The sequence below is a fragment of the Bactrocera dorsalis genome, chromosome 3, assembly GCF_023373825.1.
Source record: "Bactrocera dorsalis isolate Fly_Bdor chromosome 3, ASM2337382v1, whole genome shotgun sequence".
Taxonomy (NCBI): Eukaryota; Metazoa; Arthropoda; class Insecta; order Diptera; family Tephritidae; genus Bactrocera; species Bactrocera dorsalis.
In genome coordinates, this window is record NC_064305.1 from 81,597,721 (window position 1) to 81,611,691 (window position 13,971).

Consider the following 13,971-nt stretch of genomic DNA (forward strand, 5'->3'; position numbering starts at 1 on the left):
GGTGTGAGGATATGTATGAAGAGTTTCGCTATATTGCATTTGCTTTGCTTTATTACTTTTATTTACCTACAAAAGTATGAAATGTGTGCTCTTTCCGTTCAGCGTTGTTCTTGTTGCTTGAGATGATTTTTTCCAGTGCTGATAAACGAAATGAAAATAAATATTCGTAAAAATGTTAAATTACTTTTCTTATGTGGTCTTAGGAACATACTATATGAGTGTATGTGTGTATGTATGTAAATGTGTGGGTGCCGTCTGCAGCATCTTAGAAGTACAACAGAGCATATGAGTTATCTGTCGAATACAAGAATACAGTGTTGGTTTGTAGGTCCTTTAACAAAGTCAAGGAAATGGCGTGAGTTACGCTATTTGCAGTTACACATGTATGTATGTGTGCAAAGAAGTGTATACATGACTGCAGGCGTTGTGGCTGGTGCGATTCAAAGACGTTCTATATCAGTGGATGCCATTAATAGAGTGCCTCTACTAGCCTCTGCTTGTGCTCAACTCACCCTCCCACCTCGTAACTTGCGTGGTGGCATATTCAAAAATACTATGGCACAAAATGTCTGTATGTAGATATATTGCCCGACGCGATAACGCAATGTTTTGTTCTGGGCAATTTTTTATCGCGAAACTTTTAAATTAAAATGCATCTTAGTTGTTAGCTGCGCACAGCCTTAAATTTGAATAAATGGCATACAATATTTATTGGCTGATTGCCAAGACGAGGTATTATATATTCATAAAATATAAATATGATAATGTTGCCTTATTAATACTGTATATCCAAAAGAGAATTCAGCTTTAAAACACGAGCGAAGTTTTGAAATTGCAACCTTCGAGATGCTGTATGGAAGAAGATGAGGTGGAAATAACTTAACTATTCCTTCTTGACCTATTCAAATTTGTAGATATTGGCTACTAAGCATTTTGCTAGTTTATAAGTTTGAACACTGGATTTTATTATTTTCTACAGCTCCACAAAGGACTTCATATATCAGCCCATGTGCGATCTTCGATCAGCCATCTAACCTAACCCAACCATTAGGCTTTGAAAATCTTTGCTTTCTATCTACCTTTCCAACCGTTACGACATTTGACTACGAAAATGCCTAGACTATATTTTTAATAACTTATATAGGACTGCCACATAACATACTATATATATATAGAACTAACACTACATATTCACAAATCATAAGGCGCATTACATTGATTCGAACCACGGCAAACACCTATCGCTACTATTTAGTTACACTGCTGATATAATACTTTTTGAATTATTCAATATCTTGATTGCGTGGAACATTAAGATGAAGTTCAGAAGTCTGAAAATATTAGCAATAGTTCGGTTGTCCAAGCTCAAGACTCGTATTAAAATTGCAATTGTAATCTGCTTTGCTTGTTTTATTTGTATCTGCTTAGCTTTGTAATAGCGCCTTTGTTATTCTACTAATTTTTAATAATATTTTCTCTTATTATGCGTAATGTACTGATAGAGATGAACAATCAATTGCTCAATTCCTATAGAGCATAACAAATTTTTAAAAATCTCTAGATGCGGATCATGTAGATCAAAATATTCTTCATGACTCTCTGTTCTTTTATATGTTGCTTACTTCTGTCGTATTTATACATGTATACATACATATATAGAAGATTTAAAAAATCTGAAAAGTCTTTAAGTCGCCGTCCAAGAGATGCATTTCATTAGAACCTTATTCACGTAAGAAAGTAAGTTCATCGAATGCGATCACTAATAGAAAAATTAGACATGTAGTATTACAAACATTTCCACTGCATTAATTTCTTCGTTAATCTTGACCCAGTCTAATATTTTATTTCGTGTAAAATCCAAAAAGAGTTCGATTTTTACTGTAGAAACTCCCATACTAACGGATAAATAACAACTTCACCTACTTTTGGCGAGACATATAAGTACATACTTTATTACTTTCTTTTTACTTTTCTTGATATTTGGCTCTATTTAAAGGGCTCTGTGGCTACTGTTATTCTACCGTTCATAGCGTTTAATGCATCTCATACAATCTCATGTTGTACAATTGGGAAATGTAACACTCAATTTTAGGAGCATAAATGCAAGCATGAGAAAAATGTGGTATTGATGTTTGCAGAAATAATTTACAAAATTTTCAATCAGTGGAGTTTAGCAAACCCATTGCGAATAATAATTTTCCAAGAAAAAAATTTGTAATTTGATTTTATATTTCGTAATTCACTTACCACATACGCACAATGTACATTTTTCCTTTGTCATATGATTTCTGCACCTGTAAATACAGCGCCAGATCTATGCCCCTGATGTCTTGACTAATTACTTTTTTTATACACCCATTTAATATTGATTTTCGTCGAATTTAACTTTCTCATATACATTTTATAAATATTTAATTATTTACACACTTTTCACTTGCACCGATATTTCGAAACATGTTAACACTTGTACATACATATTTCACTGCACAAATGCACGCGCCGATTGCAAAACTTGACTTTCGTTAATTTGCGAATACTTGCTTTACATGAATCTGCATGCAAAATGCAATTTGATTGAATAAAGCGGCTTCTACTTCATTTACATATGCCACTTTATTAATATTAATTTACCTTAATTATAATAAGAAATTAATTATTTCACATTTAAAATTTTTAAACAACGCGAACTTATTTTGTATTTTTTGCTACCATGAGTTTGCGAATTTATTGCACGGTCGAGTTAAACACGAACACGCGTTTGCCGATTAACATAAATATTCCTTCGTTTTCTGTTAATGCCAGCTATATTAATACTAACAAATTCTGTTAGCTTACACCGTTTATGAATGCTGTATTGGAGATTCTTGTACATATTTACTGTTGTAACAGAACATGTTAATGAATTGCACTTTGTAGGTAATGTTTCCATTTTGGTACTTACTGTTGTAACAGAGGATGTTACTGCACTTTTTAGGTGTTGTTTCCATTTTGGTACTTACTGTTGTAACAGAACATGTTAATGAATTGCACTTTGTAGATATTGTTTCCATTTTGGTACTTACTGTTGTAACAGAGCATGTTAACGAACTCCACTTTATAGCTGTTATTTCCATTTTGACTTGCCAAGAAATTAAAACACTTTCATTTTCAATTTTACATTTAAAATTTTTTATTTCTCGTTTTAATAATTTGATTTTTGCAATAAATTGACGAATATCGTATTTTTATTTTACAAATTTGAAATATTATATTCATTTAGTTTTATTTTACAGTGCGCTTAAGAGCTAAAGGAAAACAAATAATTTATAATACTTCCGTATTAAATACATTACATTTTGTTTACTAATGCAAAATTTTAAATAAAAATAACTTTTTTAAAAGTTTGTAACTAAATAATTTTCTTTAACTGGTTCAAGTGCTTTTGCTTATTTCTATGTGTTTTTAATTGTTGTGTGTTTTTGCTTAAATTATTTGGTGCAATTGTTTGCATAAGTAGCATTTATAATTACATACTTACATTTATTTGTATGTATGATTTCTATGTATAGATATTTGCTTTGGAACTTTGAAGTTTTCAATAGCTGCCTTTTGACTGGCATATCGTTAGTTTTCAGCTGTAAGAATTTTTTTCTGTGTGTTTGGAATCTATTTGCATCAAAATTAACTCATATATTCCAGTTGTTTATTTATTTTTACTTTTAGTGGATATACAAGTAGATGTTGAATCGCAGATATTTTCATTCTTGAATTTTCTTCTTCAAAACTATTTATTAATTAAATTGTCATTTCAACCAAATCTAAGAAAATATTCAAATCGTTAATTTTTTGATGCATTATCTACAAACCAGTTGAAACTCATTGCCTAGTTATCTTCAGTATTTCTTTTTTTTTTAATTTTCAAAATCTTATAAAGTGGACTGGATTTGTAATAATCATTGGTAGTGGAATTATTTTGAGTATGAGTCTTTTTTACATATATTTTTGAAAGTTTGCACTTGGTTTATAACTGAATAAACCAGTTTACGCACTACGCAAATTTTCAAACATCTATTATGTTTCAAAAATGTCTTATTGTATGGTATCAAATACCCAAAACTAATTTGTAAACAAATTAAATTAAAACATAACCACAAAATATCTGTTTTTATAACATTATATAAGTAATTTTAAGAATTCAATAAACGATATGTGCATTCATGCATTTAAATAGTTTTTTTGTCAAATAATTACATAGCTGAATTCATATGACTATTCCTAATTGCCTCAGTGACAATGAAATGGATTGGTTTTATTTTTAATATTTATGTATTCTCTGAAATTATATTCATATGTATATTCAGCAGGTTTTTCAACATTATTTTTTTTTAATGATTACTATATTTAAAAAATTGCATTACTTATGCTTAGTTTAAAAATAATATTAATGCTTATTTTTTATTTTTGTTTTTATTCTTGCATATTTTATATTTGCTATATGCGATTTAGAAATGCCATCTTTGGTTTTCACTATCCTTTAACTATAATTATTAGAATTTTTTTATACAATACATATTTTAGCATATCAATAAATCGTATATTAAAGTTAGTTCTTTACTAAACTAGATTTATATCTATTTAAACTGATTTAATTGGAATATATTAAGAAACCGAAACTAATTATTATTTATGCTAAAATTGTATTTTTACACAAAACGTTTTATTAACTTTTTTTAATTTCAGTTTTTAGTTTTTATTTTAATAAAAATGTCTACATAAATTATAATTAGTTATTTGTCATTTAAATTTTTAAGATATACTATACATACAAACATTCCTAGAATAATGCAAATAATCTATAAAGGACATGCAATCTTATAGCCAATTTTACTGGGACTTTATTTACATGAAATTAGCTGCTGGACACATAATGCCTCTGAGAGCAGTGGTTCATAAGAGAAACAGAAACGTACTGATTTTTAATAGCAACAACGGAACTGACTTCGTTCGAAATTTTTAATAAATCATGTAAGAAATAATATTCAACTGCCGTAAACTATGTATATGTGATATATGTGAACATTAGGGTCATTAAAATCTGACAAATATTTAAATATTTCCCTCGACAAATATTATAAAAAATTTTTGTTTACCGAATTAAATTATATTTTATATGTAGAATTGTAAACAGAAATTGAAGGGATCTTTAAATTTATTCTTTATTTGTATTTACGCTCATCAAACTGCAGTACTATGAAAATTAGATACAATACTTCAATGACTCAACATTCAGTCCCTTTATCACTGGTAATGGACATTTCGACCTCACAAAACTATTTTATAGGTGTATAATTTAAGTTTTGTTTACATTACTCTCTAGTATTCATTTATCGCATTCGCTTACAAGTAAAATTTTACCCTTTAATCGCGTTCTTCATATTTGCTTACGAAGGAGTTTAGGCCTTGCAGTTGAGAGCTGTCATAGAGCGACATCTTTAGACGCTTGCATTTGGCACGTCGATTTTTAAACCAAAACTGTACATTTTTGCTTTCCAAGCGGGGGAACTTTTGTCTGTAAGAAAGAGTATAAGAGAAAATATAATTAGAATATTGAAAGTAAAATTGTAGAAAAGTACATATGTATGTATTTGAAAATAACTAAAAGTTAATAGTTTCATGGTTTTCCCACGACAGTCGGGTCTACGTAACCGGAACGGACCCGGATTTTTATCCGTTCAAGGACTGTCAACTCGGCGTAATTGTGCCGCTACAATAACTAAATTCAGTCAGTAGCATTTATTTAAAACATTTAGAAATAAAGTTTAAATATCTGTCAAAAGGTTATGGGTATCAACTGAGCCATTGATTGGTCCTTCATGCCCTGCAAAGGATCGCTTTAAAAAACTATCAAAAAATTGGTTGGATTTTTTAAGATTTCATAAATTTCATTAAGGTATATTCAAAATAATTTAAATAAGATTAAAAATATTTTGAAAAATAGTCTGAACTCTTCTCTGGCAAAGAGTTATGGATAGATTTTTCGCGTTCTGTAAGATATGCCAACTAAAACCTAAGAAGTAGTTGGCAGGATTTGTGAAACACTTCCTAATTGTTTTAAATAATAGAGCATGGCAACTCAATTTGTTCCTGGAAAATATACTTATGCCTAAACTATAATTTTAAATTTATCCTATTATTCATTGATTGTCTCTTTTCTCAAAAATAGAGCATAAATAGAACATTTCTAATAGCTTTCACAACTCACCTATAGGGCATTGTGTTCAAATCCTCCGTGTACTTTAGTATTAGATTGTGTGATGGATGTGTATTCAATGCGAACCATTGCTCTAACTTCGGCACTTCAGTAACTGGATCGATGAAAGTACGATTCCGTTTGCGACGCTCCTCGTTCGACATGCTCGACAAATTTAGACCGCTCGGGTTCATTAGCGCATTCGGTGGCATACCGGCAGCAGCTGCTGCAGCAGCGGCATGATGCGCGTGCGGATGATTGGCAGCAGCTTGACCAAAACCCGGTATATAATGACTCATGTACATGAAAGACTGGGAGAACATCGAATTGGGCACCATCGGAAAGGGCAGATCTTTACGTTGTGCCATGGCATTAGCCAAATCTGGTGAAAGCGAACGATATTCATCCAATTGTGAGACATCATTTTCGTTGTCATCGTCATCATCTTCCAAATCGAGATCATCGTCCTCCTCTTTGGGTGAACTTATTTTGGGTGAGGAATGTGCTTGCGGTTGTGTATTAACGGCATCACAGGATTGCTCATTGTTATTAATAGTACTATTATTGTTATTGCTACTACTAATGTTGTTGTTATTTAGGTTGTTTGCATTGTTGTTGTTATTGCTATTATTGTGTTCTGCTTCATTTTGCTGCTCATTAGCGGTGTCTTCATTCGAATTGTCACCGTGTTGGTCATCGGTTTGTGCGTCATTCGGCTTGGCTTGCGCTTGAGCCTCTTCTTCGGTATAGCTACGCGAACATGAGCGTAATGACTGGTTGAGTGAACCATTTAACATGGTTTCGTCCTTAAACGCACCTTCGGCAACACAGTTATCACGACGACTCTCGTCTAAGTCCATATTGCCTTCGGCACCTTCGAGCGGCGAATTGCGATTACGTTCATGCGTGGTGAGCGACAGCGGTAATTGTGGTGAACCGGGTCGACTGTTGTCTTCATCCATGTCATCCGAGTGCTGTGACATTGTGTCCACATCTTCCGATTTCAGGCTCAAAGGACTTTTCAGGTAGTCATGTGACATGGCTAAATTGATATTGCTGCTACTCATTTGTTGACTACCACCGCTGCTGCTCGAACTTTGACCCAACTGACCGTGCTGATTGAGCATGAAGCCATTCAAGCCGGGATGACCAAGTGCTGCCAAACCGCCACGCATTTCTGCGCGCTTCTGAGCAGCGCGTGCATTTTTAAACCAATAAACGACATTATTAACGTCCAGTGGCTTGCGACCACGGCGCGATTCCAAGGCGTTCAACTGCACAACATAGGTTTGTATTTGCTGACGCGAAGGATGTGGATTCTCCTGAAACCATTTCTGCAATTTTGGCAATTCCATTTCTGGATCGAAACTCGTGCGCATGCGCGTCTTTTGATTTGGATACTGTGAGTGTGGATGGTGATGATGATGATGCATCGAGGGATGCATGGCCGGATGTACTAACATATTGGGATGATGCGCTCCAGCCGCACCCTGTGGACCATGATGTGTCGCATCATTCATGAGTAGTGAATCACGACTGGCATTAAGTCCCGGTATATTACTGCCCGGCATATTACCCCCACCGCTGGCAGCATGTAAGCCAGCTTGTGCAGCTGCAGCGGCGGCAGCGGCTGCGGCAACAGCCGCTGAACCTACGGGGAAGTCCATTTCGTTGGGCACTGATGACGGCGCTGTTAGGAACGGTAACATTTTTGGCGTAATACTAGATTGTGGCGTGAGTTGTTGCGACCACCATTGGTCGAACTTGCGGCGCAGCTCATCGGAAATCTCGCCGGCAGGAAAGGAATACGGATTTTGGTAAGAAGTTCGGCATATTTGTGAGAGCGTCATCTGTGGGTGAGAGTAGGCAGAAAGGAAATAATTTTTAGTTTATTTTTTGTGAGAAGAATATTGTTAGGAATATGCGGAAATAAGGGAAAATAAATGCGTTGTGGTGCATTGGTATCTCAAATCAGATTTTAAATAAATTATTCGCTGAGTCAAAAACTAAATATATAAAATTTTTTAATATATCCTTAAAAAAATATTTTTTACATATCGTCTTTGTTGTTGTTAGTGATAAATAGGTGGATATAGTAGCTGAAACTGAATGTATCGTACTATAAAGTTAATATAGTCAGTTATCTATAATTGCATGGATGTAACAGCTAATTCTTTCCACTTTAAGTTTATTTACTTTAAAATTAGTGACTCGCTAACTTTACAACGAAATGCTTATTTTTAAAAACCGCACTCATTACCTAATGGATCCCATGACTGCCGATGCCCGAAATTTCCCAACTGCATATAATCTCCAATGGCTCCACTTTTTAGCCCATAAGCACACAATCAGGCCAATAAATATTAGCGTTTGCAATGAATGCACTTGACTAGACCGTTTTTCCAATAACACAAGTTAATGCGCTGCCTAAGCCCAAGCAACAACAATGCAATGTCATTAGCCAACAGACAACAGACAAGAGTTGAGCGATTGAACACTAGAAAATTATATAGGAGTATATGTATATGAAGCATACATGAATGTATGTATGTACATATGTACATATATGCGATGATTTCGAGCAAGTGGTAAAGCAACCAACGAGCCAACGAATTTCAAACCTTATTAATCCTCCAACTAATAACCGAACTCAACGCAACGTGTGCGTTCGTTTGTACCCACCACTGAACACTCACACACACACATGTGTTGTATGCATGCATGTGTATGTGTGGTATGGTATAAAGCGCTTTAACACAGCAAACATAAATTTTCCAACCCACTTCTGTCACCTGCTAAGTGTACGCCATAAAAATCACGACACAATATTGTAGGCCTTTCGAGTGCTGTGGGATTCGTTTAGCTCATAAATGGGTTGGCGTGATTGCAAGACGTTAAATCACTTCAAATTTCAAATTGTTATTCATTACGGTGACAGCTCATATCAGCAAATATATTTACACATGTACATATACATATGTATGTATGTACCATGTATTTATATACGTATTTATATAAATGATTACTGCTTGGGCCCAAAGATAATTGGCACTTGGTTTGCACCATACATTTTGACCATCATTGGTGTTTGCGCGTATGACTAGTGGCATTAGCGCTAAGTCAACAAAAAACAATAACATTTAACACAATCGCGCTAGATAGCCTTAACTATAAACAAAATATGATTATTTTTTTGATCGCGAGGTATAGACAAGAACGGCGTTGCTTAAGCTCGTAAGATAAAAACAAGCAAAAATAGAATTACAAATACACATACATACATATGTACATAAATGTGTATAAGTGTGCATATACAAATTGTGCTTTACATAACCCATACTTTGTAAGTAAAGGTTATTGCATTGGGTAATGCCCGGCGCGATATCGGTTACCATTATCAGCTAAAGAAGACACCCTAATCACTTAAGCTGCATTTGGCATTACGCAGAACAGTTTGTGGGTATGCATGTACCTATGTATATATAAGTATATAGTTTTTTTATTTTATTTTATTTATTAATATTTTTGTTGTGTGCCACTGGTTTTAACAGTGGTGATTTTGTTGCTGACGCTTATGCGCAATAAATTGCATGATCGCTAACTTAAGTTATTTTGATTTAGTTGTAGGCTTAACGGTAAAAATATTAATACCTGATAACGCATAAAACCCCCATAAATGCATGCTGTTGCACGATATTTACAACAATGCAAGGCAATGTTTGGTTTTGTAATCAAATCGAGCTGCAACAAATCAAAACATGCATACAAAAGCTTAGATAAATATTAGATAAACACTAACGTCGACTGATACATAAAAAAAAAAAACAAAAATGTTAATTTTGGTTGCACCGTAGCTACAATACCTTTGACGGCTACAAAATATTTATAAGAACTTGATTTAAATCGGTCAGTTTGTATGGCAGCTATATGCTATAATGGTTAGTCCCCTCAAATGAAAGAGATTTTCAGACATGTACTTGATGCCGATAGTTGAGTTCATATGGTAGCGATATGCCTAGTACCCCAATATTGGGTGTTCCGACAAATGAGCAGCTGGCTAAATTAACTCAGCACATACATATATATATAGCCGCTCATCTTGAATTAGTGGAAAATGTTCGTGAAACTATTGGTAACGATGCAAATTGTACTACGAGAATGTTGACTGGGGTATTAAATATGTGTAAAAACACTATTTGAGAATTTTACTTTTAGTTAAAAAAGGTCTTTGCGCGTTTTCTTCCACATGAATGGTTATTTTCTATTTCCAAAAGTGAAAATCAATACGAAGAGAACATTTTATAATAATATCCTAGCCATTCAAGCAGTCGGAACTGAGGTTCTGAAGCACACTACTATAACTAAATGATAAACAAAATCTGTGGTCGATCATTTCAAACATTGTATTGAGTCTAATGGATTATATTTTGTATAAGAAATATCCAATCCTACAAATATCCAACAAAAACCAAATTAAAAAAATTCTCCGATGAGTTGCAGTAGTTTTTTTATGTTTTCAAAAAGCTGTATAAAATTCATTGAAAGGTGGTTTCGAACTACAGAATATTTTTAATACTTGTAATACTAAAAGAAAATGTAATGTATTTTTGAAAATTCTGACTATTCCTAACCCCTTAAGAAATAAACACTGCCCACAAACTGAAGTGTAGCAAAGAAAAATTTTTAATTGAATCTGTACGAGAGGAGAGGAGGGTGGGCTCAACATTTCTTATTCGCCCACTGAACCTACGGCAAAGAGGCGTCTAGACGTCGCTTTTAAATAAGAGTCCTCACCCCCACCGGGGTTGCACCGAGGGTCAAACTTCCCTAGGCGAACAGCACCTAATGTGCAAAGTCGTCGACGAAAACCCAAGGCAAATACATACATCAAGCCAGTAAGTTTCTGATTATGGTGTACTGGAAGCCCCGAACGGATTAGTTTGAGAAAGGGCAGGTGATAGCAGCTTTCTATCACCTTAGTAGGTAAGGCTGACATCTCACCGAAATGACTGACAGGTTAATGCTGTTCCAACTTTCGTATTATTTCCTATATTTTGGTTTATCGTGATAAAAATCAATTTCACCATGAATAATTTGCAGAAAGAGTTAGAACAGTAGCACCAAATATTTCTTGTTTTACACTGGGTCATACATAAATCTTATAAATAAAAAAGTTAAAATGTGCCCAGAACTTCTTAAACCCATAACTACCCTCCCCTGATCCAAAAAAATATTCATAATGTACTCAAGAGTTTCTTAAAAACACAAATTATTGTTCATCATCAAAATCATTAATAATTTCTTTGGTCAGCTTGCCTTTTCAGTTTCAGTTCAATACAATAAAATAATACTATAGAAACAAAAATAGCAAATGAAATCCAAAACAACAAAACCAAAAAAGTTTATTGCTTTGTTTATCACATGATTAGCGTTTCGCTTATTACGTATATACGATACTTTTGTTGTAAGCAGTTAATATAAAATAATTAACTTGACAGAAAGGGAAAAATACTGATTTATTTATCAATGGCATCGGTACGAAGCAAAACGAGTACTTAAAGCAGTACAAATCGAATGTACCGCTATAAATTCACTTGAGCAACGAATTTCACTTGATTTATCATGCGTTAAGCTTGTAATCGCAAATATTTGCTATGAGTCAAATGACAATTTTAGGAAATATTTGTATGAGTCAAATATTTGCGGCATAGATAGATAGATATATGTATAAGAATAGCTGTATAAATAAGATAAGGTTAGAGCTTAGCGAAAATTAATTTCCAAGAACGCTATTATTGGGTATTTATAGGTAATAAACAAGCTAAATTATATTTGAAAACAATTAGAAAAGCAATTTTTTTGTAAAAAAACAACAACGAGAAAACACGTTAACTTCGGTTGCATTGAAGCTATAATACCCTTCAGAAGTGCGTTTTTCACGGCAATTATATATATAATTAATTCTGAAAATGTAACGGGCCACCAGTTTATATTCATTGGAAAAAGTTTTGTTTGTGCTTTCTAGCCACGTTGTTTGGTATATACCAACCCTCAAGTCGAGTTAAGGGTTACATGGGCTTACGGATTTCAAAAAATCTATTTTTTTTATTATCTTATTCAATTCTACAACACCTCTAGAATATTTTCCTAAATTTTCAAGTTAATCCGAGTAATAGTTTCGGAGATACACCCTTGAGAACTTGTGCGCTCGAGGCTTGCTTGGCTAAGTGTGCGAAACTGTGTTTATGAAGTCGGTTGGCAAGATTTCTCGAGAACTACTCAACCGATCTTTATGAACTTTAATGAGAAAAAAATGTTTTTTATGAAGATCTTTATATAAATTCTGATCGGTCAAATATCTAAACGATTTGTTCGGTGATTGTACTGCTGCCTGGAAAAATTATCCAAGTCAAATTAAATGAAGATATCTCGTCCAATAAAAAAATTTTTCTTGCAAACTCATGATTTTGATGGATCAGTTTGTATGGCAGCTATATCCTACAGTATTCCGATATTGGCTATTTTGGCAAATAAGCTGCTGCTGTAAGGAAGGAACGTGTGTTCAGCTCGATATCTCAAAAACTGTGGAACTGATGCACATATATACAGAGAAGCGGGCATTGCTAAATCGTTTCAGCTAATAATGGTGGTCTTTGAGGGGCCTTTCAACGTTTCCTTTCTGTTTTTAGGTATTAATAATCGACAAAAGTGATTCCAGAACTTGTGTGAATGCTATATAACTGATATTTTGTTGGAAAGCTTTAAGAAATATGCGGCATGGCTGTATAGAGCAATAAGTTATACTTCACATTATTTTATCGTTCACCAAAATTGAGGTTATGTTGGCTTTTAAATGCATATCAGTATTGTGGGCTCTTAATAACTGAAGCGTAAAGACTGAGTAATTTTCACTGTCATGTGCACCATCTAAGCGCGGTTAGAGCTCAACATCGCTAAGGTTACCTAATCTATCTAGAAGATGAAAGAGTTATTGAGCGCTAATTACAGGGGGTTTTCTTTATGTGAGCAGGGTGGGAAGGCAATGTAACTTTGCGCTCAATGTTACATTGCTACAAATTACGGTTACTTTACAAAATAAATTGATTCAAATGCGGATTAACTTCATATAAATTCTATATACATGCCGTTATATACTATAACAAAGCTTGTACATATATATTTATGACTAAGCACAGGATATGGCGTAAAACACTGAAACTGTTTTTATTGCTTTGGCTTGTAGGGTGGGCGATTTTCACAGGTATGCAGGCGGGTTCTCGTATACTTTTATACAAAAAGCTTTTAGACAATAAACCGATTAGTGACATAAAATGCTTAAATACCCATTTTGTTAGTTTCTTTGTTGGCGATAAACCGATTTTGGCGCACATTTCTTAAGTTCAAAGTGAATATGTGAAGAAATGCTAATTAAAGTTTACAACTACACATTTTGAATTGTTAGTAGTGCGGTGTATTACTATTGGTTACTAGAAAATAAGCATTTTAAATATGTGTTTGTTGGGTAAATGAGACCATCGAAGTCTAGAATATTTTTTTTTATGACAAATTTGATTTAAAAAATAGTTTTGAGTAAAATTTGCTTTTAAAAAACACTAAGAATATGTTTTGCCTCATATACTTACTTAAGAAAATACTTTTAGAACTATTCTTAAACACTTTTTTAATCCACTTAGCAATTGAAATTTTCGAAAATAGTAATCTCCTAAGTTAATATATTTAAA

The 13,971-nt window shown here is 33.5% G+C and overlaps 1 protein-coding gene across 4 annotated transcripts in view; it reads right to left on the reverse strand.

Annotated features, from left to right (window-relative positions):
• Positions 1 to 3,152: 3,152 nt before the first annotated feature.
• Positions 3,153 to 13,971, reverse strand: part of LOC105230035 (uncharacterized) — a 148,604-nt gene continuing 137,785 nt past the window's right edge. For 2 of the 4 annotated variants that reach the window (XM_049450739.1, XM_049450740.1), the window contains exons 5-6: positions 6,242 to 8,079; positions 3,153 to 5,548 (exon numbers count right to left, since the gene is read on the reverse strand). In XM_049450739.1, the coding sequence (XP_049306696.1) occupies positions 5,398 to 5,548; positions 6,242 to 8,079 (1,989 nt within the window). In that variant the 3' untranslated portion in view covers positions 3,153 to 5,397. The remainder of the gene's footprint in view (positions 5,549 to 6,241; positions 8,080 to 13,971) is intronic. The other 2 variants (XM_049450741.1, XM_049450742.1) reach the window with 1 other exon arrangement.